This window comes from Pelobates fuscus, chromosome 6 (assembly GCF_036172605.1).
Source record: "Pelobates fuscus isolate aPelFus1 chromosome 6, aPelFus1.pri, whole genome shotgun sequence".
In the NCBI taxonomy this organism is placed as follows: Eukaryota; Metazoa; Chordata; class Amphibia; order Anura; family Pelobatidae; genus Pelobates; species Pelobates fuscus.
This window is the reverse complement of record NC_086322.1, coordinates 273,852,418-273,879,265: the sequence shown is the minus strand read 5'-3', so window position 1 is coordinate 273,879,265 and position 26,848 is coordinate 273,852,418. Positions and strand designations below refer to the sequence as shown.

Genomic DNA, 26,848 nt, shown 5'->3' with positions numbered 1-26,848 from the left:
CTCCTGGTATCCAGTTATAGAGACACCAGAGACAAGTTGCAAGGAAACACAGTGCAAGCATGTTATTAAATTTGCTTGCACTGTGCAGAACAAATACAGTTTTTTTTTTCTCATGCTAGAGCTCTTCAGCAGAGCTCTGCGCATGGTCTGCCCTGGAAGAGCATTGAACCAACATGCTCACTTTGAGAGGGGGCGTGCTTGTCATTAGTGATGACAAAACACACCTCCTCTGACCCGCCCCCTTCTTAGTGGGCCGCTGGGATAAAAAAATGCCCGGGCCGAATTTTTCTCCCAGTCCGGCCCTGCCCAGGAGAGAGTGTGTTCTGGCAAAAAAACGACATGGGAATTTTAGTAGTCAGAACAGTAAGTAGGAGATTTGCAATTGTAAACTAGTAAAGTGTCTATATTGCCCATATATTGGTTCTTTATGTTAATGAATATGACATGTCAATATTCCCATCAAGGACAAATGCCTTACAAGGCACATAAACTATAAAATACAGGAGAACACTCTAACATTAGAAACATATTTGTATTTCTAACATTAAAATGCTATCAATTCTATATATTTCTATAGAGTCAGATGACTTTGGGTATGTCTATAGGAGTTGGTTCATCCCTATCTCTGAGGCAATCCTGGAACACCTGCACAAGTCAAGTAGAATGAGTCTTAGGACACGGACACTGTCCACTTTGACCTGGCTGTCACTGTCCTCCAGTCCCTAACATCCGTGTTCTAGTTTAAGCTACATAAAACGTTGGCAAATTATAACTGTTTTGCCGTTTTTGTTTTTTTTAATGGATTAAAAATCGACTTGCTATTTTGCCAGTGTCAGATTGGTTCAAAATTAAAATGTGGTTGTTTTAGGAGACATAAGTTGTGTGCTAGCAGTTTAACTTTGCTGCTTAATTAATTGTTGCATGCAATTGTTAATATTTTGTGCTTTTTGACATTGGCAGAAAGAAACCTTGCTAACTGTTCCATAAGCAGAAGCATTAAATGGCTTGGAAGAAAAAAGTCAAATGACATGTGTGTCAAAACAATGACTACAATTTGAATAAATGTAATCATTTTTGCAGCAAAAGACCCATGCTATCTCTCGCTTGGTTTTTACATTATAGTATATCTTAGCAACCATATATGCTTACATGGAGTACCCAATTCTCTGTGCTTTCAGCATTTCATATATATATATATACATATTAAAGCATAGCCATATGAAGGGTTCCACTTAGGTCTTTGGGTCTCTCTAAGTGAACACCTATTTTCCAGATGGGGAGGGGAACATTAAACTTTACTAGCTTACCATTTAGCTGTATGGGAAAATGGACCTACGTGTTTTTAACCAACCCTGATTTTTTTTTTTTTTAGGGTTCCCCTACACATTTGTGATCAGAACAACCTTCTATTTCTTGAGCCCCCCCCCCCCTCCCCCCTTTTTTTTCTGGCCATAAGAAAAGACATGAAGATGTCTAAGGGGCGATTGTGACATTTAGCATTTGAGAAGTTTGGCAAACCATCACTTTCCTTTTTAGAACACATTTATATGTGGAGTTTGTATTTTATTCTATACTCAGATCTTGTAATACCTCGAATGTCTAGGGCTTGCCCTTGTCGAATAAAGAGTTACATGTTCTCTTTCGGAATTGTGCCGATCCCTACGTCATCCCAATTTGTATAATGAAATAAATATTGATACGGTCGGGATGTATTCAATTTGTCCTGACCAGTGAATCGCATTCGTTCTGACAGGGCACCGTGAAAAACAGAAGCTGAGTTGTAATTTTTATTGTCAACATGATGTACAGTGGTGCTCAGCGAAACACGGAGCACTGTGACATCCACAGGGATGTAAGGGCCAATGCATGTAAATTGGGGCGTATGTTGAAGGCATGGGGAGGGTGAATTGCAGTTATACCAATATAATAGAGGTTATACGTGTAACACAAGGGAACTTGACCTGAAAGCCATGCCCTGCTCTCGGGAATGCCGCTTGCAGCAGAGGAGTTAATTACAGTATAGGGAGAACAGGCCTCTCTACTCTAAGTATAGAGAACTGACAGAACAGCAGATCTGTGGCTCACAGCTGGGCATCAGGTGCATTTACTGAATATGTCATTGCCTGAGGTCTTGTTCAAAACCATGTATGGCATTTCTGCTTGAAATAAAATACCATTACTAAATTACATTTATGTATCTTGGTATTCTTGAGTCAATTGTGTTTCTTGTAACCGCATTCCTATTCTGTTGTGTATTTGGCAGCCAAAGCAGCAAATGACTAATACTGATGTGATTTCCCACTAGATCACTAGACTTTTATTTATATGTATTTGTTTTCTTTCTTTTTTGTGTGTTTGTTTTAGGTCGAGAATCTCTAGACGGACTGGGACTGCTCATCTGCTCGGATCATTGATTTCCAAGGATGGGATGTAATGGTGTCTTCTTCTCGTGGGCAGAGATGAAAGGAATAGTGTCGTTCCACTGTGGGCTACAAAACCAGCTTTAACCTCTCATCACCTCTCGAAGCCATATGCGATAAAGATCAGGGATTTGGAGGTCTCGGTTTAATAAATTGAGAAAACAGGAAGCCTTTTGGTGCAAATAGGAGAACAGGGAATTCAACTGTGAGGCCTTTGAGTTCAACACCTTACAGTTTATTATAACCCAGTACTGAGCTTAATATAATCACATAGATCATAGCACTTGACAAAATAGGGCACTGAGCAGAACAATTTGGTTATTCTTCTGGAAATACATCATTCCTCCACATCTCTTTATATCCCCGTATCCAACCAGAGGGTCCTTATATATTTCAGTTTTTTTAAATACATCCCGGTCTTGTTTGGTAAGACAAAATATGATGCAGCTTGATATTGCAGTACATAAAAATACACATTGTTTACCTGCTCTGTTCATTAATTGTGTTCCCTCTACTAGTGCACTTTATTGAACACATCTTATTAACTCGATTCAGTACTCCTTACTATATCCAATTACAGCTTCTACACCACAAAACACATAGTGTGATCTAGCACAGTAGGGGTCATCATAATAAGTTTAAGAAAATCTAGGCTCAGTGTGTGGTAGAACATTGTTGCATTATTCAAATGTCCCAATTTAACATGGAGAACCAACTTCTATATCAGTGGAGCTAGATCTATTTTAATGTCATTATATTCTAATATACAACTTACCTGTCCACGTCAATTTATTTTGTTGTTTTGTAGCATCACAACTCATCCAGCGGGTTCCAACACTGTACAAGTTTGTGCACCTTAAACTTCCTACTTAACTTCACAGTCCAGGTTAGCGTTAACCAATCCTAGTGCATTTTGATATATCTTATATTAGATTCAGACATTTTAGACTGGTCTTGCACATCCCACCACAGTCAACCTAGGTACTGTCTGGTTCATTTAAAGAATGCCTCAGCAGAATGGCTATAAATGAGGGATGTGGTAATTATGGAACTCTCTATCACCACCATCCATGGTTAACAACTACCTGCTGCGTGATGTGAGGTCTTGGAGACCCAGTGGACTTGGAATGGCTGCTCAAGGCTTTGCCTGGACTGTGGTGCTGATTTTTTGCAGCCCAAAGCTCTTGGGAATGGTTTCAATGGAAACGGGATTGTCATTGGAGGTGTCTGGCCGAGTAAAACGTGGTTGGGTTTGGAACCAATTCTTTGTGGTTGAGGAATATACAGGGACAGAACCACTGTATGTGGGAAAGGTAAGAAGGGAAGATAACATGGGTTGGGGGGGAAGTATAGCATGTACCATATAAAATAACGTCTAAAGTAAGGGGATCTTAAGAGGTGGGACAAATACTCACTGGTTAAACAATGACAGAACTCGTAATATCTAGTAGAACACTTGTATGTCATCAGGTTCTTCTGAAAAACATTGTATGGGTACAGGATCCAATGGGAAATGTCATTGACATTCTGTTTATGAGAGTAAGCATATTGATGAAAGAGAGGCACAGAATTTGTGTAAACTCTAGTCCTTGGGGGCTGTAAGACAGTCGAGCATTTAGCACATTGCTCCGTGATAAACTGTTAGTTGTATAATTAAATGTTAATTAGATGAATCCTAATACTTTGGTGGGATAACAACCTTCAAGATCATTTAGACACCCTTGCTGTAAGGTATAGATCTTGGGAACACTGCAATAGAATGTGTGAAATCACATGAGGCTTGAGGGAATATTAGTGTCTGGTGATAGAACTGTCTAGTCCTTGCCTAAAATGTAAGAAAATTATAGAATATTCACGAGAAGATGGTATGAATGGTGTCTGATGGGAAATTACAAAATATACAATTGGCATATGTTTTATTTGTTTAACCAATGCGCCACCAGTAATATTGTGACATGTTTATAAGGAGATGCTATATTCTAGAAGCAATGTTTAGAGTGCTTTATACTTTTCATTTAAAATAAACAGTTTATGTACCATACCCACTGCAGGCTGGTGTAAACTATTGAGAGGTATGAAACCAGGACAGTAAGGATGGAGGCAGGAAGTGACTGGGCTGTATCAGTGAGGCATTGTGCATCACTTTACATAAATGTCAAGAGGCATGCCCAAAAAAGACAAACCAACCAAGTCTGAATTGAAAGGGAAACCATCATCTCTCTGCAAATTACACAATGGGTTAAAACATTGAAAATCAGCTATAACATGTGCTAACCCCTTTTTTTTGTTTACATGGGGCAACATTTTCTTTTTAAATTCATTTTTAAGATTAAGCAAATGACTTCACAACCCAGTTCAGTCCAAGCAGAGCCAGAGCAAACATTACTTCCGAGGAAGAGAAATAGAAACGTTGTTTCATTTGTTCTGTTCTTTCGGTGCTTTCTCTGAGCCGACTACCTTGTGTAAAGGGCAACTAATGGCCTCGCTCATCCTCATGCATGTTAGTGCTGAAGTGAGATTCTTGCTGAGAGCTGTTGTCTTCAGAAGTGGAAGTGTTTAGTGGTATGGTATAGGTAGTTTTTTGGTTTTGATATTTAATCTGTTTGTTAAGTATATTCTGTGTTGAAAGATGTTCAGATGTATGATGACAGCGTTCTATGTTCTCACCTACTAATTTGATTTGATGGATCATGGAAAACTATGTTTGTATGCGTGGTTTTCAATGTTTGTGATGCTTTGTATGCGTTTGCAAGCAGTATTTAAGCGACACAATAGTCACCAGAACAACTACAGCTTATCATTCACTTCAGGCTTTTTACTGTAAACACTGTCTTTACAGAAAAAAGGCAGTGTTTACATTACAGCCTGGTGATAACTCCACTGCATGGAGACAGTGAACTTTCCTCATAGAGATGCATCGATTCAATGTATCTCTATGAGAAGATACTGATTGGCCAGGGCTGTGTTTGACTTGTGCTGGCTCTGCCCCTGCCACCTTGACAGTCTCAACCAATCCAATGCTTTCCTATGGGAATGAATTGCGATTGGCTTTGATCGCCACTTCTGATGATGTCAGCCAAGCAGGCAGATCGGAGCAGAGCCAGCAGCAACAGCAGCAGACTGGAATGAAAGTAAGATTTTACTATATTTAGGGGGGGGGAGGGGTTAGATGGTGTTTTTAACACTAGAGGGTCAGAAATATGTTTGTGTTCCTGACCCTATAGTGTTCCTTTAAGTAGCTATATCTTGTGTATGTAGTAATTTTAATATATGAACAGACGTAGATGTCCGTTTCTGAGCAGTTTTCAAAAAAAACACAAACATTTATACATTTCTAAAAGTGCAAACAACACACCCCTCTCTGTATTACTTATGCATAATTGTTACGCATTAACTATAATCACACAAGATTGTGTGTGCGGGTATGTTGAATAAATGCATTATAACAAAATATCGCAGTGTATAATAATACCTTTTTCGTGTACTGACATTTACTTGAAAAGATGAACGAGGTAAAATGTGTTTTGCAAAGTGTACGCATAAAATGAATGTCCTGTAAATAAGCTATTACAAATAGCAAATACTTGCCTATTATGCATCACAATATGTAGTTTAAAGTACTCGTGCTAGTCTAGTGATGCAGGCATTAAATAAACGAGTATAACAGTATGTGGGGTTTTTTTTTTTTTTTGGTAAGGGAATGACATTAAGATTCAAGGGCATATTTCCTAGAGTAACAAGTTCCCTTTATCAATTCAGAAGCAATACTGAAAGCCAGAATGAAACATCAATAGTGTACAGTGGCAGCCTATGTATAATGTATAGACTGCTATTTATACATACATGTGTTTGTGTGTGTATGTATATATATATATAGATACTACACTGGTAGCATGGCAATAGCGCCTCCTACTGGCCTTGTGTGTAGTGCTCACTTTGTGCAGATCTCCCTTGTTTAATAGGATTATGGGGTCAGACACTGGCACGGGAGAGAGAATGCGGAGAGATCTATTTTAGATATAAAAGGGATTAAACACAAAGCTCACACATTTAATTAACTTGCTCAGATTTAAAGTAAAGTGCTGAAGTTTTCCCTGACACTCTGGGGAAGCCAAACAACAGAATATTAAATTCCGCTTATTTAAAAAGCTTCGGTTGGATTACGTACGATTAAAAACAATGCCTCTTAGATAGAGAATCACTTTCCTCTTCAATACAGTGAGGAGCTGTATTCCACGCACCATTTCTGAGTCATTTGCTTCATTTTCAAAATCGCCTTAGCAATACCATATTGCGTGCACCGTAAAATAGGCTCATGAGAAATAGTCTTACAATTGGTTTATTTTTAGCCGCAGATTAATGTGTAAAGTTTGAAAAACAACATCCCACATTGGTGATCAATATTACAGCCAAAATATTATGAATATTAGTGAATAATAAGATCTATCAACTCTGTCTTTTAAAAAAATATATTATTTTAAGCCTTATCTATTCTTTAAAGGATTTTAAAGAATGATGGGTAATACAGTAAACAGCATTTTAAGTGCACCAAGGGGCAGAGTTTAGGGGTTGGGGATGAACACACAAAGGGTTTAAAGGGACAATATAGTCACTAAAACAACTTTAGCTTAATTAAGCTGTTTGGGTGTATAAATCATGCCTCTGAAGTTTACTGCTCAATTCTCTGCTAGTTTGGAGTTAAATCACTTTTGTTTCTGTTAATGCAGCCCTAACCACACATCCCCTGGCTGTGATTGACAAAGCCTGCATACATTTTTTTGTTGTAAATTTTCAATCACATGTAACTTATTTTAAAATATTTAAACTCTTACTCTGTAAATTTAATTTTGACTACAAACAGGAGTCTCCTGCTGGTCTAGCAAGCTATTAACAGAGCAGGAGACAAGAAATTCTAAAGTAAACATAATTTGCAGTAAAGGAAGTGTAAACATTGGATGACTCTTTACAGGAAGTGTTTAGGAAGACTGTGTAAGACACATGCAGGGAGGTGTGACTAGGATTGTATAAACAAAGTGATTTAACTCATAATTACAGAGACTTAAAAAGTGAGACTGCAAGGGCATGAGCTATACACCAAAACTGCTTAATTAAGCTAAAGTTATTTCGGGGACTATAGTGTTCCTTTAAATTTAGTGATTAGGAAGGAGTGCAAAGTCGCACACATCAGTTAGGTTTATGGATTTGAGATTATAGCAAGTATTCTTTATTGAAGATACTGTGACTTACCTATCTTAGACAAAGCTTGGTTATTTAGTCATATAGTATAGCTATACAATCTGAACCTCTGTCTGTCTGTCAAGCTATTTGTTCCCATTAATTTGTCATTTATTTACTGTTTTATATCTGCATATTAAAATTGTACAGCACCTTGGAGTATGTTTGTGCTGTATAAATAATGATAATAATGATAATTATAATAATATTGTGGTCAGCCATTAAAGGGAAACTGTAGGCTATGAATATACCCCTTTTATTCACTTACCTGGAACCACTGATGATATTTCTCAGTGCTGGTTTAGGCTCTGCCTTCACTCCCCCTCTCGTGCACCGTGATCGTATCAGTGTGTGTCTGTTAGTGACTGTGTGTGGCTGTCAGTGAGCATGTGTCTGTCAGTGTGTGTGTGTCTGTAAGAGAATTTCTATCAGGGAATGTGTGTGTGTGTGTGTGTGTGTGTGCCTGTCAGTGACTGTGTCTGTCAGTGACTGCGTGTGTGTCTGTCAGTAATTGTGTGTGTCTGTCTGTCAGTGAATGTGTGTGTGTGTGGGTATGTGTGTCAGTGAATGTGTGTCTGTCAGTCAGTGTGGGTGTGTCTGAGTGAGTGTGTTTTTGTGAGTGTGTGTATGTGTATGTGTCTGGCAGAGTGTGTCAAATCAGTGAGGATGTGTGTCTCTGTGAGTGTGTGTCAGTGTATGTATCTGTGAGGGCATGTCTGTCAGTCAAAGTATATGTTGGTCTTAAACAGGAAGAAGTGTGGCCTTGACAGTAAGGGGTGGGGCAAATTTAGATTGGGGTTGCCCAAGCTTAGTAATGCCTAGGGCAGCACAAAACCAAAATAAACCACTAGGCACAATCCTGCCTTTTGCTGCGCATATGTTTTCTTATTGGAAAACATTGGATATAATAATAACAATAATTATAATAATAACAAAGTATTTAACCAGGAAAGGTCCTGGGGATTGATGATCTCAGCCATATAGGCGGGAACAGCTGCGGCCTGGTGTAGTGTGGGAGAAAAGGTGATCTAAGGTGGGCCGGGGACGTAATTAGTTAGTTAAACACAATAGTGTCAAAAGTACATGTTTATATTGCTGACACTATAGTGCTCCTTTAAATATATATGTAAGAATTATTAAATACGAGTTATAAGGTGCTAGAAACTGAGATTCTTTTTTTTTCTGGTTTCTACTGAACCGAGACCAAATGGCCTAAGACGGTGCATGGCAGATATGATTGCTTTAGACATTTTACATAGTCATCTGCTATGTAGCAGGCAACCAGTTAACCTAATATGTATTCATTTTACCAGTTGTAATCTTTTAATCAATTTAGAGTGTCAGCCTCTATTTTAGCAGTTGCAGTATGCGGTTACTAATGTGATTATTTAATGTTATGTCTTTGGCAGCTCTACAGGGATTGCAATAAAAGTTATAAATGCTAATCATTCTAGCTGTACCTACAAAATCTTTTTTTATCTGCAAGTTACCCTTCTTAGCAGAGGTACAAACTGTCTGGCATAGCATGGGTTAATGCAGGATTACCCAAATCTGTCTTCGACCACTAGAAAGATAAAGAATTTCCATGTTTCAATAGAAGCAATAAAATAAGTATACGGGTCTGTCTGAGTCTTTTCCTGAGCATGAGCAGGACATTCTAAATCAGAGCAAGCTCTGAAAGTGGAAATATATATTTTTTTTAAACTGCTTGTCAAAGGGTCTAAAGCAGTAGTCTAATCGGCTTGTCAGACATGGCAACCTAATTATCGTGACACACAATATAATTTCAGATTAAGGTCCCTGTCTAGAGTCCTGGGCATTAACAGGATTATTCTCAAAATTCGAAATTTCTGAATTAAAATGTGAATTAAATCCGAATGGAGAATCTAAGTCAAAAATGCATACCTGGAAAAAATATTCAACCCAGCTAAATTCACATCTTTTTGCCTCATTGTAATGTGTGTGTGTGTTAACTGTGCAATGTGTGTGTCTACTGGCTGTGTGTAATATGTGTGCTGGCTGTGTGTAATGTAAAAATAAGGATGTATAATTCTCTGCCTGAAGAGGTAGTTTTATCAGAGTCAGTATAGATGTTTAAACAGCAATTGGATGAATTATTGTAAAAACGTGATATTCGGGGATATGTTTGTTAATTTGTGGAGTAATAGTTTCTTGATCCAAGGAGAGATCTGACTGCCATTCTGGGGTCGAGAAGGATTTATTTTTCAAGCTTGTTGCAAAATTGAAAAGCTTTGTTTGGATCAACAGCAAAAACAGATGTGAGAAATCCTTAGCTTAATGGATGCATGTCTTTTTTCAGCCTATGTATGTATGTTAATGCCTGTGCAATGTTGGGTGACAGCAATCCCCTCTCCCGGGGAGGTTAGAGAAAACAAAACTGCTTCTATTAAGGTTCTGTCTTATTTGCAAGTTTTTCTTTATTCACAGGTGTGTGGTCTTCGCTAGGAAGGGTTCTACAGATCTCCTAATGCTGTGGAAATGATTACTGTTTGTTCTTTAGCACATTCATTCTTTCATTCATTCATTATTTCATTATATCAGTCACTTACTCATTTATTTATTCATTATTTAACTCACTCATTCAGGAAGCCAGTCATTTATGTATTTATTAATTTTTTCATTCATTCATTCATTACTATACATGAGTAATATCCAACTTCTCTGACTGGACCTGTGGGTGTAAACTTATTTTGCCCTATGAAGCCAAATTGCTCTGAAAATATAATTTGTACAAACCAGACCTCATTATTCAGCACGGAATGTCTAGTAAAGTGTAGAGAGTAAATAGCCTGGATAAAGTGCAGTTTTCATATGCATATCCTGTCTCAGATAGTCTTAAAAAAGCTCTCTGGGCACCAAACTGGCTACAACTCATTGGTGATGCTGAATCTTTAGGTGCAGCCCTTTGTTTTCTGTCAAACCATTTTGGAGCGGGTGAAAAGAAAGCATCGTAGTGGTTATGGTGTGCCCTGGTTCCCTGCCAGTGTAAGGAATCAAACTGTTAATGGGGCCTGCTGGACAAGAGTCGCTGCCTCATTCCTTCACAGATCTGTGAGCTCTCTGTCTGAACTAAGCCCAGTGGTGCAGGACTAAGTTCATTGGCTGATGCTCTGTGTTAATGCGCTGGCCCTGGCTTATCTCAAGAGAGCAAAGTGAAACTCCTAATCGAGCTTACAACTCTCCTGTAGCTATAGTAAAAGCAGGGTAAGAAGAAAAACTGTTCTGAACTGTTCTAAAACATTTTGATTAGTTACAATGGGAGGGAGGGGTGCCTGGACCTGGTCCTTGCACCATAACCACTACAGCTATCAGAAGTGGACCTTCTGCATTTTTCTGAGCAGCAGATGAAATTTCCAGGCTTTAGGTGTAAGGAATTTCATTGCTGCAGCATACAGCCTGCAGCAACAGCAGAGCCGTAGCAGCCGGGCAGGGGGGAAAAAAAGAGGCAATGAGTAAGTTGGCAATTGATGACCCACACATTGTCTCATAGGCAGACAGTTTACTTGTACACCACCCGCTGGCCTGGGACGCAGAAAATGTACTCTATGCATGGGGATTTCCAGCTGCAGAGGATTTGATGTTTAAACCTCTAAAGAGCTGGATCGGAAAAAAAAAAAAGGCAAAACTTTATGGTTGCAGTCAAACCAGACAGATGGAAACAAAGTAGTCAGTAAGTGGAAAACTGATGACCCACTCACTCACTCACTTATACCCCATATCAGACTGTTCACTTCTATCTTGCATGCTATCAAGAGGTGGATTCCAAAGAGTGCAGATAATGAACTTCCTGTAGTGAGGTTCCATGTTCTAGTGCAGGGATAGGAAACCTTCGGCACTCCAGATGTTGTGGACTACATCCCCCATTATGCTCTTACACCCATAATGCTGGCAAAGCATCATGGGAGGTGTAGTCCAGAACATCTGGAGTGCCGAAGGTTGCCTATGCCTGTTCTAGTGGGATGTTTTCAGTCATCTAGTGGTTGTTGCCTTGCCTAAGCATCATTAGTCAACAACATCACTCAACTCCCATAAGACAGCTACCAGCACTGTCCTCATGAAGCACCAACAGCAACAGAGTTTACTTTTAAGGTGTAACTTTCTTCCTTTACCGGCAGGGCCGTCTTTAATATTGATTGGGCCCTGGGCAAGCATTTGCTTGGGCCCCCTGGACCCACTCCCTGGCATGCAATCATGCCTCCACCCCAACGCAGTGGGCAAACTAAAGTAGAAAGAGTCCTGGTGCAAGAATTTCATTTGGACCCCCAATTGCAAGGTTGGAAAGAAGGTAGAACCCTATCTGTCGTGCAACTCCAACAATGCATTGACAGCTGGGGTTATACCAATTTCCCATGCAGGGTTGTATTTAGCACTGTGTTTGTATGTAAAAAAGATTTGTTATGGAGTATGTTTGTGTGAATGTGTTTGTATGTAGTATTAGAGTTTGAATGCAAGTGCACATTTAAGTGTAGTGCTGGTTTTTGAATGTAGGGGTTTGTTTATATATAATTTTGGTGTTTAACAGAGGTGTGTTTGAATGAAGTGTTGACTTCCAATGCAGGAGTGTGTTTGTATGTAATGCTGAAGTTTGAATGGAAGGGTGTATTTGTATTTATTGTTGGTGCTCTGACCCAGGTAAACATGCTGACACACAAGCAGATACACACACTGACTACATACATATACGCACACAGATAAACACACACACACACAGAGAGATAAACTGAGACATATAACTGAGACAGATAAACTAACACACATAAAAACATACAATGATAGACATACTGACACACAGGCACATACGATGACAAACATACTGACACACAGATACATATACTGACACACACACAGGCACAAACACTAATAGACATACTGACACACACACACAGGCACATATACAGACATACTAACACACACACAGTATCTCTATCAGCATAGGTGGCTATGTGTGTGTCAGTATGTCTGTATATGTGCCTGTGTGTGTGTCAGTATATCTATCAGTATGAGTGCCTGTGTGTGTGTGTGTGTCAGAATGTCTGTATATGTGTGTGTGTGTGTCAGTATGTCTGTATATGTGCGTGCGTGTGTGTGTGTCAGTATGTCTATCAGTGTATATGCCTATGTGTGTGTGTGTGTCAGAATGTCTGTCAGTGTATGTATCTGTGTGTCAGTATGTTTGTCATTGTATGTGCCTGTGTGTGTCATTATGTCTATCAGTGTGCCTGTGTCAGTATGTATATCGGTGTATGTGCCTGACACACACACACACACACACACAACAGGTACACACACACACAGACACACTGGAAGACATACTGACACACAGGCACATACACTGGCAGACATACTGACACACACAGACACATACACTGATAGACATACAGACACATACACTGTCAGACATACTGACACACACAGACACATACACTGTCAGACATACTGACATACACAGACACATACACTGCCAGACACACATACTGACACACACAGACACATACACTATCAGACATACTGACACACACACACACACACACACAGACACATACACTATCAGACATACTGACATACACTATCAGACATACTGACACACACACACACAGACATACTGACACACACAGACACATACACTGTCAGACAAACTGACAAACATATAACATTTACATTTAAGCCCACCCTCCAGTTGCCTACCTTTTGCTGGAGGGTGGCATCCCTGGGATCCAGTGTGCTGCCTGAGGATGATGTGAGTGAGGAGCCCCCATCCTCACTGGCTCCTCCTCCTCCCTCCCGTGCAGGTCCTTCTTCTCCCGCCCAGCAGCTCTTTATGGGAGGAAGTGACGCTCAGCACTCACTTCCTCCCAGTGCTGCCAAAAAGCAAGGGGCCCGGTCGCGCTGTTAAAGGGCCACAGTGCCCGACCGGGCCCCTGCTGGTACAAGCCCACTGGGTGGCCCTAAGTGCATGGGCCACCCGGTGGGACTACTTACAGGGCGTGGCCCGCCTAAAGTGGCCAGGAAACATTTTTTTTTTTTTTAGGGTAGCTAGGCCCACGGGACAGCTGCTTTGGGCCCCCCAGGAGTAATTAGGCCCAGGGCAGCTGCCCCGTTTGCCCCTTGTTAAAGACGGCCCTGTTTACCGGGGAAATTAGTTACAGCAAAGAGACCTGCAATATGCTTCTACCTCACAGCAGGGTGAATGAAACCATTAGCTCAATCAAGTGCACTTGTATAATTGTCGAGGGGTCAGGGTTCAGAATATCATTAGTCACTAAAAACACTTGCTCACATTGCACAATAGTTTGTAGGCACAAGAACAGCTCATGAGCTGCCACGCTCATCGTGGTACGTTGGGGGCAGTGGATGCTGGTGAAGTTTTAAGGTGCTTGGCTCCATCCCTGGAATTTGATCCCGCCATTTCTTGTAAACATTGCTCCTAACCTGTCGGACTTTGCCACTGAATGTGCTAATACAGATTCTATCAATAATATTTTATACGTTTGTTATCACTTACAATGTCACCTAGTGGCCAATTTATTTTTGTTTTCTTCATATTGTTTTATTGTTACCACCAGCTGAATGACTAGTTGAGTGTTATGGGAAAGTAGTCTGCAAGAACTGCAGTGCTAAAGGTAAGAAATTACTATTTGATTATTATTATTATTATTACTATTTGGTCACCACTAAACGGTATAGCTTTATTTCTATATGAAGCGTATAAGACAAAGCTCTTGCTAGGGAGCAGCACTTTCAGTTCCGGCATGAATAAGACTGCTGTGGAGAGCTGTGGGCAGGGGAGAGAGTGAGACGGAAGGGGACGGACTCAAAGCATGGAGCCAGGAGAGGCTTATCAGAGACAGCAGGGGAGAAAGATTAGTGATGTATTCAAAGTGTGGAGCTGGTGGAAAGCTGTCAGAAACTGACTCTTCACTTTTCATACTGTACAACCCTCACTGCCCCCGTAACACTGTGATATGAGCAGGGCTGGCCTTAGGCCTTTAGGTGCCCTGTGCAAAAATCTTCACAGCGACCCTCCCTGGTCACATAAGGTGTGTATATAGGGGTGAAGTGTTTGTAAATGGGCCTATATTAAAACTGGTGGCCCAGTGTGCTGCGTGTGATATTTGTGGTGGGTATTTAATTAAGATTAAAAAATAAAATGTATGAATGCAGATGTATATGTTTGCAGTGTCACATACACACAGTCCCACAGTCAGATGCTCACAGTTATACACATATACTGTCAAATACAGCCACATGCGTACAGACCCAGGCACATAATCACACACACACACAGTTACAGGCAGACATTCACACACATAGTTACAGACAGCCTCACACAATTAGAGGCAGACAGTCATATACACGGTTTCATGTACAATAGAAGATGGAAGTGCACTCAACCCATCTGTCTTGGAATCCAGGGTGCTCCAATGGAAAAGTCCCAGTACCAGATGGACCAAACATGAAATATAAATGTAGAAAATAATCCAGGCACTCCAACGAATTCCAAATAGATAGGCAATTTTATTAGAACCAGAAACTACACGGTTTCAGGCAGACAGTCACACACAATCACAGACAGTCACACAGACAGTTACAGACCGTCACGCACACACAGTTACAGGCAGACAGTCACACACACGCTTACAAGCAGACAGTCACACACAGTCACAGACATACAGTCACACACACAGTTACAGCCAGATAGTCACACACAAACAGTTCACATTTACAGGCAGACAGTCACACAGACAGTTACAGAGAGTCACACAAGCACACACACAATCACAGACCGTCACTCACACACACATTTACAGGCAGACAGTCACACACAGTTAAAGGCAGACACTCACACACACTCTCTCTCTTTCACTGACAGACAGTATGGTCCCTGGGGGAGGCAGTGTAGTCCCAGTAGTCTAGGTATTGGGGAAGCAGGGACTCCTTCCTATTACCCTTAGTGTGCAGCAGTAACCGGGAATGGGGTAGAGGCTGCATTTAGATCCACCCCTGCTGTCGATTTAGCTTCATCCCCTCTTCCACTTTAGATCCACTGCATTATTTGCGGCTGGCCCTGTGGCTGGCCCTGGATATAAGCATTTTTCACACTCTTTCCCGTCTGTGATCATACAGCTACATTAATCTGTATCTCACTTCTTACACACTCAGTGTTTCAATGTCAGCAGGGGCTGCACAGTGTGAAAAGTGAAGAGTCAGTGTCTGCCCTCCCCAGCCAAAGTGTTCCATGGTGTGCTAGACACATAACTCACAACATTTCAAATGGAAACATCTTATTGTGGGATTTGTTCCCTTCCCATAGGAGCCTTCCTTACCCAGAGCCAGGGTTTATAAGGCTCTGGGAAATGTGAGTTCTATATCAATAAATGTTCTGTGTGCACAATTATCTAACTAGTTCAGATGGTCTGCACTATAAGTGTTTTTATATGTTTTTACAGACTATGGTACAGTATTTACAAATACCGATGGTGAAGTATTACTGTGTGTATATCATCATTTACAGTGCAACACCATTCTTTTGGATTCCATCTTAGTTCACTTTCTGTTGGGGGTGAGTGCCGCTGGTTTTGACACCATCACTCACTGAGTTTGTGCAGCACGTTTTAAAGTTCTAAGCGTTGTCCACTTTGTGTTTAGTGTAACTTTCCACCCAGTCTACACTTTGAAAAACAGCCATCTCCAATATCATCAACATGTACTGCACACTGTGGTGGTTATGGTGCCAGAAGAGCCCTGTTGAACCCCCAATGTAAGTAGTTAAGCTGTTTTAAAATGGTTTGACTTCTTACTGAAGGCTCACTAGACCCCGCTCCTTGCCTCTTCCCTTCCAGTCCTGAAGCTAGGAGCTTCCGTTTCTCCATCTCCTCCGGGCTTAGCTCAGACAGAGTACTTCTCACTCCTATAAGACAGGGTGAGGAGCCGAGCAAACCGTTTGTCTACTAATCTGGGATGGAGGTGCCGCCAGGACACTACTGGCACCATAACCACTGCAAAGTGTTTCTTTAAGAACTAATATTTAAGTAAGTAAAACACAACCAGGCACTTTTACTGATTGATGTGAGAAATAATTAAAACCTAGCAAACAGTTCCATTTTACTGCTAGTAGGGATATTAATTATAAATGAAATAAAAAATAAAAAAAATTAAAACTCACTGCTGGGTTTCAGTAAATTAAATAAAAAGATCAAATGAAATAGTAGACACGTTCCGTTACATCACTGCCTGTAAACATAAATACAATTTAATTAAAATGAATATGTATTAGTATCTTAATTGACAGTGTAGATGTTTGTACTTCCCAACGTTGGTAGGTGTCAGCTCAGGAGAGGGGGTGGGTCTCAATGGATGGGTGGGTTGTGACAAAATGAGGGTTTCTAGGCTTATCAACCTGAAAAGAGGGCATGTTAGCCTGACGTGAATGCCAGGTTAAAATGGATGGTTAACCCCACCAAACGCTGCCTTAGTTAGCTGTGTACAGTACAAACAGGTCTAATGAGGGACGGGTGGACATGTGCAAGAATTCTCGGGTTAGAGATGAGGCAGACACAGGTCGTTGAGGAACAAAGGCTATTTATTGTTTTGCAGCTGCAAAGGTCTCAGTCAGACAATAGTCTTGGAATACCCGACGGAGGACACGTTTACAAGAGAACAAAGAATATATACCACAAATGACGTATTCCATACGTATAAAAAAATAAATAAAAAAATTACACCCACATTACAATAGTTACATCCAATTATTAAACTAAAACTTATCTCTTATATATGTTATCTCATAGTGGGCGTTCCTGACATTCCACACATGCGCCCTGGTTCAAGATAGTTGCACAGTAGTTTTAACCATGTGAGTACTGAACTTTTATTAAACATCCTGTAGCTTCTATCACAGACAGAACTCCGAAACTGGGACTGTCCCAATGAATCTGGTACTGTTGGGCTAACATGCAACTATCATATCACAAGCTAGTGTAATAAGTGTTCCCAGACATATCCTAATTAAATTATCCATACCCATTGAGGGCCCAACCTGTACTCATGTAACAATGTAGAAATAGCTCACCTGGCTGAATATTATCATAATTTATCTTTGCAAATTATGTTTAGCACTAGGATCACATTTGGTTGTTTCATTTTGAAGTTTGTAAGTGTAAAACTGTAAGCTCGATTAAGTTCTTCTTCAACTCTTCATATATTCTGTATGAAAATTACTTTTCGAATATCCCCATTTTATAATTGTAAAGTGCTGCGGAATATGTTGGCACTATAAAACTTTTAAAGTAAGTAACATCTCTGATTAAAAATGAAACAATTTTAAAGTATGCCCGAGGGCGTGGCTTGGCGGTCCGAGAAAATGGCAGCTTAAACCTTGTGCTCCCCGCTGGCTCCCAGCTAACCTCGCCAATCCTGCACTCAGTTCGCAGCCATGGGGAAAACCCACCGAGCGGCACACGCACCGAGACACGCGGACACCCCTAAGGGGACACCGACCCCCTCCATGAAGCACTATCTGGTGACTCAGGCGGAGCCTTTAATGACTCCACATCCTCAGGCCTATCGGGTCCGCCGTCACCGAGGGGGGACCGGCAGTGCACGGAAGGCGGCCTGAAGGCACCAGGGGAGTGCCCACCTAATCTACTCTCCCTGCTGAAAGAGCTGCCGACAAAAGCAGACCTGAAAGCGGCTAATCACGATCTTCGCACCTCTCTCACCTCCGAACTTCACGCGCTGCGGGAGGACATCCAAGGCCTCAGCCAGAAAGTGGCGCAGCTGGAGGCAGACTGCGACCATATGTCTATGGCACAGACGGCAAATGCGGACCAGATACAGCAACATACCACGATACTGAAGAAATTAGCCCTACATGTCGAGGATCTCGACAACAGGGGCAGAAGACAGAATATACGTGACAGGGGGCTAGATAAAATGGCGCCGTTTCAGACCACACTGTTGGAATTATTCAATCAACTCCTCTCCAGGCCTCCCCAGACACACATAGGATTTGTCCGTGCACACAGATCGCTGAGACCGCAGGGGCCCCCAGAGGGATCCCCTAGGGACGTCATATGCTGCCTGGAGAGCTTCCAACTGAAGGAGGACATCCTCCGAAGGGCGAGAGGAACCGAGAAGGTGCTCTTGGGGAACGCCGAAATCCAGCTGTTTCCAGACCTCTCCCCAGCAATCCTAGCATACCGGAGGGCAATGAAGCCGCTTACCAGACAGCTCCAAGCGGCAGCCATCAGGTACCGCTGGTGCTTCCCCACAGGCATACAGATAACGACGCCCAAGGGCCCTTTCACAATAACCAATGAGGAGGAGCTGACAAATATTCAACGGGAACTCCACCTGGCACCGGAGAAACTGCAGTGGCCAAACCCACTCACCTTCTACACCGCTGGCCCCAGGCTTCAGGGAGTGGCCCCATGCCACAGAGAATTAGAAACCTCCGCAAGCAGACGACAAGACCCGCAGGGACACCGAACTAACCGAGCTGGGCACTCCGCCCTCAGCACTGACCCCACGGGAGGATAATCGCCACGATTGTAAGCTTCTCACCTGTTTACTTGCGAACGCTTTGAGACTCTCCGGGACATTTAAAGGTACAGCTCCCCAAGGGAATAAGTGCCGGAGGTTCTGACACCCCTACCAACTACCACACAGGCCAGGGGTGCAAGGCCACCAACAGAAAAGACACAGACTCGCACCGACTGGCTGGAGACTGGGCGCTTTGCCGATCACCCATACCACAAGTCCCACCAGCATATTTTACTATATCACACATTGCAATGCAGTTGGAGCGTGCTGCGGGGGGGGATTGGGAGCGCCGACCGGGGGGTGCCCCACGGGACCACAGCGGCCAGCGATGATCTGCCTGGGAGCGCGCTGGGTCCCCTGGGCTCTGCCCGCTTGGGGATCCCTAGACCCCCTTCTGCTACCTGATACGTAATTCCACCACCCATGAGATGGGGACTTATTCGCTGGGGATATGGGACTAAACGCTCCACAGCACATTTATACGGCAGGTACGAGGGGGGGGGCGGGGGGAGAGGTACCCGACTGAACAGGGAGTGGTCGAAAAGGTCATTCCATACTCAGGGCTGGAGGTCACTGTCAAATATAATTCTACTGTACGTGTTGTGGGGGGAAGGTAGGCTGACTGGGGGATGCCCCGAGGGACCATAGTGGCCAGCGATGATCAGTTTGGGAGCGCACCTGGACCCCACCCACTCAGACTCCTGCACTCTATGGCCTGCCTCAGGCGCTGACGGGGAATGCCACGCTTTAAACGGGGGGGAAGCAGGTCGATGGGGGGTGGGGTGGGGAGCTGCGGGTGGAGTGCATTGGGTTTCCATTCCACAAATATTCTTTGATGTATTACACTTTAATGTTATGTTAATGCTATGCCAGATACTTTTGGCGAGGTTACACGACAGGCTATTTTTTCTCTTATAAGAAATTGTGTAAATAGCACTGTATACATGCAGGTACATTCGCTTGTCATGGGGAGTAAAAAAGCGGGCTGTGGTTACTGCCAAACAATAGGTGTATGAACAGTGGGATGCACAGAGGTGGGGGAAATGCTCCAAACACAGGAGACACAGACTTGCTGCTGCACAGCGCCGCTAGTATCCACACCTCTCCCACAGACCACACAGACGTCTTAGACTTGCCCTGGGCTAGCTGTCTAACTCACATCTGTGAGTGTCAGAACTAACTGCTACTTCAAGGCAGCCTCAAGATGTCCCTAACTCCCCAATCAGTACAACATGCAAAATTATATCAAGGTCTCTCCCACCCCTTAGTAGATACACCACATAAAAAAATATCAGTAGTGTGTTTGGAGCATTTCCCCCACCTCTGTGCATCCCACTGTTCATACACCTATTGTTTGGCAGTAACCACAGCCCGCTTTTTTACTCCCCATGACAAGCGAATGTACCTGCATGTATACAGTGCTATTTACACAATTTCTGTGTTAATACCTCCAATACAGGGGTTTATATGAATATTTCCTGTTTTTTCTCCCCTGCCCCTCCTCGTTTTTCTGTTTTATTCAGATACCTATACTTTGGAGCTTTTTGACTCCTTATCAGAATTAACTCTAGGATACCATATTTGCCCACCTTCTAGGTCCTATTGTGTATTGGCATTTTTTGTAGCCAATCTTTTAACTTTAATTGTATTTGTCTTTTCAATAAAGGTTTAATCCCTCTCCCCTCCCCCTACTTTTTATATGTGATTTTCACATTTTGAGGTATATATTTGGAAACGAATTTGGTCCACACCCATGGTATGGGAGTGTTCCCCACATTCAGTTTTCATTTTTTTCTCTTTTTGATGTCTGTCTGTCAGTAAGTCTGCGTGTGCCAAATCAGTGAGTGAGTCTGTTTAGGTCGCTCTGATCGCCATTTTTACCATGGCTGGTTGCTAATAATCTTGATGATTTCAGTCAAGACGATGCTATCCCATTTGTCGTTGAAAATTAAACTATTAAACAAAAACTGGCTTCTAACATTTTTAACTGGCTCCTAGATTAAAAACAAAGAGAGAGAGAGAGAGAGAGAGAGAGAGAGAGAGAGAGAGAGAGTGTGTATTATCTGCTGTTCTCCAAATTGAATAACTACAAACTGAGGGAATAAAAGGATGCATTTCCTTTTTATAGGGACACAAATTTCATTATTTATCATATTCCTTCAAACGTAATATGTATATTTTATTATTGTAATGCCTTTGCTGAAAAAGGCCAAGTAGTAATGAATGGCTGCATACGCATTCTTTGAAAATGCAAGTTCATAGCGATGGCATTACTCAAATGTTCTGCTATTATATTTACACGCTAGAATTACACAATATTTCAAATGTGTGTTATTTCTTACTTCTTTCTACGCAGTCTGACTTTTATGAAATGGTACTCTTTGCTGTATTTATAACAGCATAATAAGAGATGCAGGGAGCTATAACATCACATCAGCATTTTAAAGTCTATATGTTGAGAAAAAATAGATATTGTCACTTTGAGTATAAAATTTCATCTATGATTTATATTACTCAAATTTCTTAATACGTAAAATGAACAGCAAAACATGTTATATAGGTAAAATACAAGCTATTGCCTGATATGTATGGCAAAAATTTAAAAACTACAAATATATCTTAGTGCATGCACGCATCCAGTAGCTCCCAAATCCTCGGTGCAGCGTCTTGCTTTTTTGTAAGCGGTAATCCTCATTTTTCACCGCGCACCATTTTTTCAGCAACACAATGGATTCAGACATCCCAAATGCAAAAATGCATCTCAGGGAGGTGGGTTCACAAGCTGCTGAACCACCTTCCTCCCCTCCACTCCCCTCCCTTCTGCACAGAGAGTCTTGTTTGTTCCAGTGACCATTAACCCCGTCCTTGGGGACCCGGCTCTAAACACCGGCGGTCAGGAGAGTAGGTTCCCGAGGTCCAGGGGATGTACCTGCTCGCTGGTGATCCCCCGCCAATTGATCATGATGGGGGGACTTAGCTGGCTTTCCAAGGAGTCCCCCTGCTGCTGATCCAGCCCGTATGGTAGCCCAGGATTGAGAATTACCCCCACGATGGCCTACCAATTGCAAAAGTAGACAACCCAAGGTATTGCAAATAGGGTATGTCCAGTCTTTTTTAGTAGCCAATTAGTCACAAACACTGGCCAAAATTGGCGTTCAAATTAGCATTTTTCACACACAAACAAATATTAATGCTAAGTTTGGCCAGTGTTTGTGACTAAGTGTCTACTAAAAATAACTGGACATACCCCATTTGCAATACCTTGGGTTGTTAACTATTGCAAATGGTATGCCATCATGGGGATAATTCTCATTCCTGGGCTAACATACGGTCTCAAAGGAAACGTAACCAAGCTGGCGAATTACAATGTGAAAAAACTGAAAAATTCAACATGCTATATTTGACCCTGTAACTTCCCACAACACCATAAAACCTGTACATGGGGGGTACTGTTTTACACGTGAGACATCGCTGAATACAAATATGTGTATTTTATTGCAGTAAAAGCAAACAGAATTATGACATTCACAGTTACAATGTCACGCAGAAATAACAAAATGTCTTAATTATTTTTATTTATTTTATTCATATTAAATTATGTTTTATAGCTAAATATTTGATGTTAAATGAAAGCCCTATTTCTCCTGAATAAAATGATATATAATAGGTGTGGTTGCACTTAATATGAAAGAGGTGAATTACGGTTGAACAGACATAAAGTCAAATTACAACTTTTGTTTACGTTTTATTTTATCAAAACATGTACATTTGGCTCAGTCCTTAAACCAGATTAATCAATTAGCACCTGCTATAATCCCTTAAGTAGAAGCTGGTCCCTAGTGGTATTTTCCTTGTGGTACCTTTTATGGGAGTGTGGAAAATATTGGACTCCTTCAGGTCCTCTTTCTGAAGGTAGGATCCTGTTATTTGATGTAGGTGTTAAATTGTTTTTCACCCCCTTACCAGGATCTGTCTCTATGTTCTTCCATGTAAAATATCTAGTCGCCATATTGAATCTCCTGAGATGTAGTTTCCTTTGTGGCACATATCCAAGACTGGAGCATGTGCAACTCATTGTTGGGAATGTTGAACCAGTGAGGTCAATCCTGGAGTATGGAAAGGTTATCTGAAGTGCAGACCTCTGTAAATGGGTGTTTCGGTGGTCTGTATTATTCATGGATAACTTGTCCATGTTTGATCCTATTACAGATTATTTTTGTGTAGAATTTGAATTTTTTATTTGTGTTGTATTTTGGTCAATGGACCTTTTGTAGCTGTTATTGTGTATTATGGAATGAGCCATGGGCCTTCCACACATGTCACGGTTTAGTACGCAAAGCCCAGCATGCAGTAATAGGCTTGAGAAAAGCGAGCTACCAATATAAAATTAGGCAAAGGCAGGGTCAGACTGGCAAATAGTAAGGTCAGGCAGCACAGGTTAGTAAACGGAGGTCAAGCCATAGATCAGATACCAGGTAGTCAGAATACTAACAGGTGAGCAACTAACAGGACAAATAAGCACAGTAATACTGATCAATGACAGCGTTTGTGAGCAGATTTAAATAGGAAGAGGGCCCTGCGACATGCCCAAATCACCAGCATCCCCTGGATGGTAACTCCCCCTTCCCTTTTAAAGCACGCCAGACTAGGCAAATGCGCGCCTTATGGGTTTGGAGCTGAGGACCCATTTGCAACTTCATGTGAAGGACCTGCCAAACTGCAAGATGTGGCTTCCAATTCAGCGCTGCGCTAACGCTTCCCCGAAGGAACATCTCGCACTTAAAGACGCGAGTGAGGCAAAAGCCATTGGAGCAGTGAGACCCGGTGCCTCACAGGGAGAGGAGTGACGCCCAGAGTGAGAGGTAAGTGCTGGGCAGAGCAGGGGACTCACAATACCAGAGAACCTTGATTCAACTCTCAGATGAAAGAAACAATTTAGGACTTTCTTGCACCATTGTCATTTGGTTTTAGCAGCAATATGAGAGACAAAATTTGGTTGAAAGTCGTAGAATCCTTTATCCTTTCATTTTTTATGTCCTGTTGGATGGGAGGAATATTATCATTGCTGCCATGGAATGTAGCCAGAAAAAGAAAATTACGATAAGTATGAATACATTTTCCTTTTATTTCACTTCTCTTCATTTCCGCCACGCTAAATTAAACGGCTTAATTGTTGAACTCGATGGACTTTTCTCAACCTGGAATAGAAATGTAAAGTACACTTTTCAGAACACTTTGAAAGAAATCCCCACTAGGGTGTGCCACTCACACTGACCTAAAAGCACAATCACACAAACTCAGTTCCAACATTGGGATTACAGACAAGTAGTGGACCTGGGTCATTGTACAAAGAAGCGGAACGATTGGTTAGGAGGCTGAGTTGAGTCAATGCAAACCAGGCTGACTGCCAATCACACTGCTTGGCCCTATTAATGACCGTAGTGTCTAATGATGTGCTCACACAATGCTTTACGCAGGACAGCTCCTGGGGATAGTGTAGTGGTTAATGTGCAGTGTAATTTGTTAGGGTGATGTAGAGGTAATCTATACTGCAGTGTAGGGTGTCAGGGTAATGTTCGGGTGAATGTGTAGTTTAGTGTCTTAGGGTGGTGTAGAGTTAATGGAGGACTTTAATGGGTTATACATGTCCCAGCGTTGCCTGATAATAGTGAGAGTAACAGTTCCAGGTGCAGAGAAGGACTTTTTATATTTGGCCTGGAAGACAAGTACAGACAAAAAACTTTTTTTACACATTAATTTCACGTATCTCTGTGTGGATGTCCTACACATCACATCTTATATGAGTTTGATAGATGAAGGCTGTTGGAGTCTCTAAGTATGAGATAATTTGCAGCATGTACAGCATGAGGGGTGTTTTCAGAGATCTCTGCATACCTGATTGATTGACTCCGTTCCTATGACAAAAATGACAACAATTTCTTTTCTCACCCCGTAGACCAGGGGTGTGCAAACGGTAGATCCACAGATGTGTTAAAACTACAGCTTCCATGATGCTTTGTCATTCTAATGGCATTCTAAAGGCGTGCAAAGCATCATGGGAGTGGTAGTTCTACAACATCTGGGGATCTACCTTTTGGGCACCCCTGCTGTAGACACATGTAAGCACATCCACATCATATATACTCATCATAGTATAGTGGTTAGCTGCAGATCTCGCAGGGAATTTCACAGTGGGCCAGTTCAGCCCTGGAGAGCAATGAAATTATGGGCCCACACAGCGCCAGTCTAGAAAACCCACACAGTGCCATTCTAGCAACAGTGCCAGTCTAACAAGAGCAGAGGACAATTCCTGCCTACTGTCTCACCCCTGTGATAGTCTGCTAACAGGCATCCCAACGCACTTTTAAATCAACAGAAGAAAGACAAATAGACCCCCTGGACAGCCCTCTCACACCTGTGCTGCAACTCTTTCAGCTTCCAGCATTAAAATAGCCGCAAATACTGCTCAGGAGTTTAACTCCTACTAATCTCAGATGCATGTATGTTCCGATTGTTGCCCGCGATTGCACCGAGGTATTGTGTGCTTTATTCCCTGTTCATCGTGGGACATAATTTCATGGATGATGTCACTATCCATGCAATACATTGTCCAAAGCCACGGCCTGGTAGATTATAAATACATATATAAATACACAGACTGATCAGCCACTACATTAAAACCATCTGCCTATTTATGTTGGAATACCGCACTATTATATTCCATGAACATAAATAAATGTATGTATATGTATATGGAAAACAAAATTGTCAATTAAGGTAAAGAAAAAAACAAAAAAACATCTGCCTAATATCGAGGAGGTCCCCCTCGTGCTTCCAAAACAACTCTGATTCATTGAAGCATGGACTCCTCAAGAGCTCTGAATGTTCTGCGGTATCTGGCACCAAGCAAGACATTAGCAGCAGATCCTTTAAGTCCGGCAAGTTACGAGGTGGGGCTTCTATTGATCAGATTATTTGTTACAGCACATCCCACGGATGCTCAATCGAATTGAGATCTGGGGAATTTTAAGCCAAGGCTGCACCTTCAACTCTACATCATGTTCTTCAAACCATTCCTGAACAATTTTTGCAGAGTGGCAGGGTGCATTATCCTGCTCAAACGCATAAAAACCGACCACTTGCTGCCTAATATATCCCACCTCTTAACAGGTGCCAAGTGGGCTTTTATCAGAAAATATAGCAACGTGCAAATATTATACGTGATGAATTTCTCATTTAGTTATTTTACAATGCAATGTATACCTGTGCTAATAAAATAATGTTAATAATAATTATATAACCATGAAAGGTAATTATGTTTTTTTTTTTTTTTATTAAATTTATAACTTGGACTCCTGGTATTATTACCCAAATTAATAGAAAGTATTTTATCAACCTTGGAATGATAAAAGTCTGAGCTGAACTTCTGATTTTAATTCTCATTAATCTGAGAAAAGATCGCTCTATATTTAATTTTTTTTTTTAATTAATATGTATCTTCTTCACTGTAGAATAGATGTGCAGTAATAAAAAAAAAAAAGGTCCATCTGCTTTTCTTGTAAACCAACTCCAAGCACGCTTGTCCATCCTGTAGGAAGAAATGGTACTACAAGTGAAAGACGATAACTGGA

At 41.6% G+C, this 26,848-nt stretch overlaps 1 protein-coding gene across 2 annotated transcripts in view; it reads left to right on the top strand.

Annotated features, from left to right (window-relative positions):
* The window catches only part of CDH22 (cadherin 22), a 224,535-nt gene that overhangs the window by 104,321 nt on the left and 93,366 nt on the right, over positions 1-26,848 (top strand). For both annotated transcript variants that reach the window (XM_063459177.1, XM_063459178.1), the window contains exon 2: positions 2,365-3,733. In XM_063459177.1, the coding sequence (XP_063315247.1) occupies positions 3,491-3,733 (243 nt within the window). In that variant the 5' untranslated portion in view covers positions 2,365-3,490. The remainder of the gene's footprint in view (positions 1-2,364; positions 3,734-26,848) is intronic.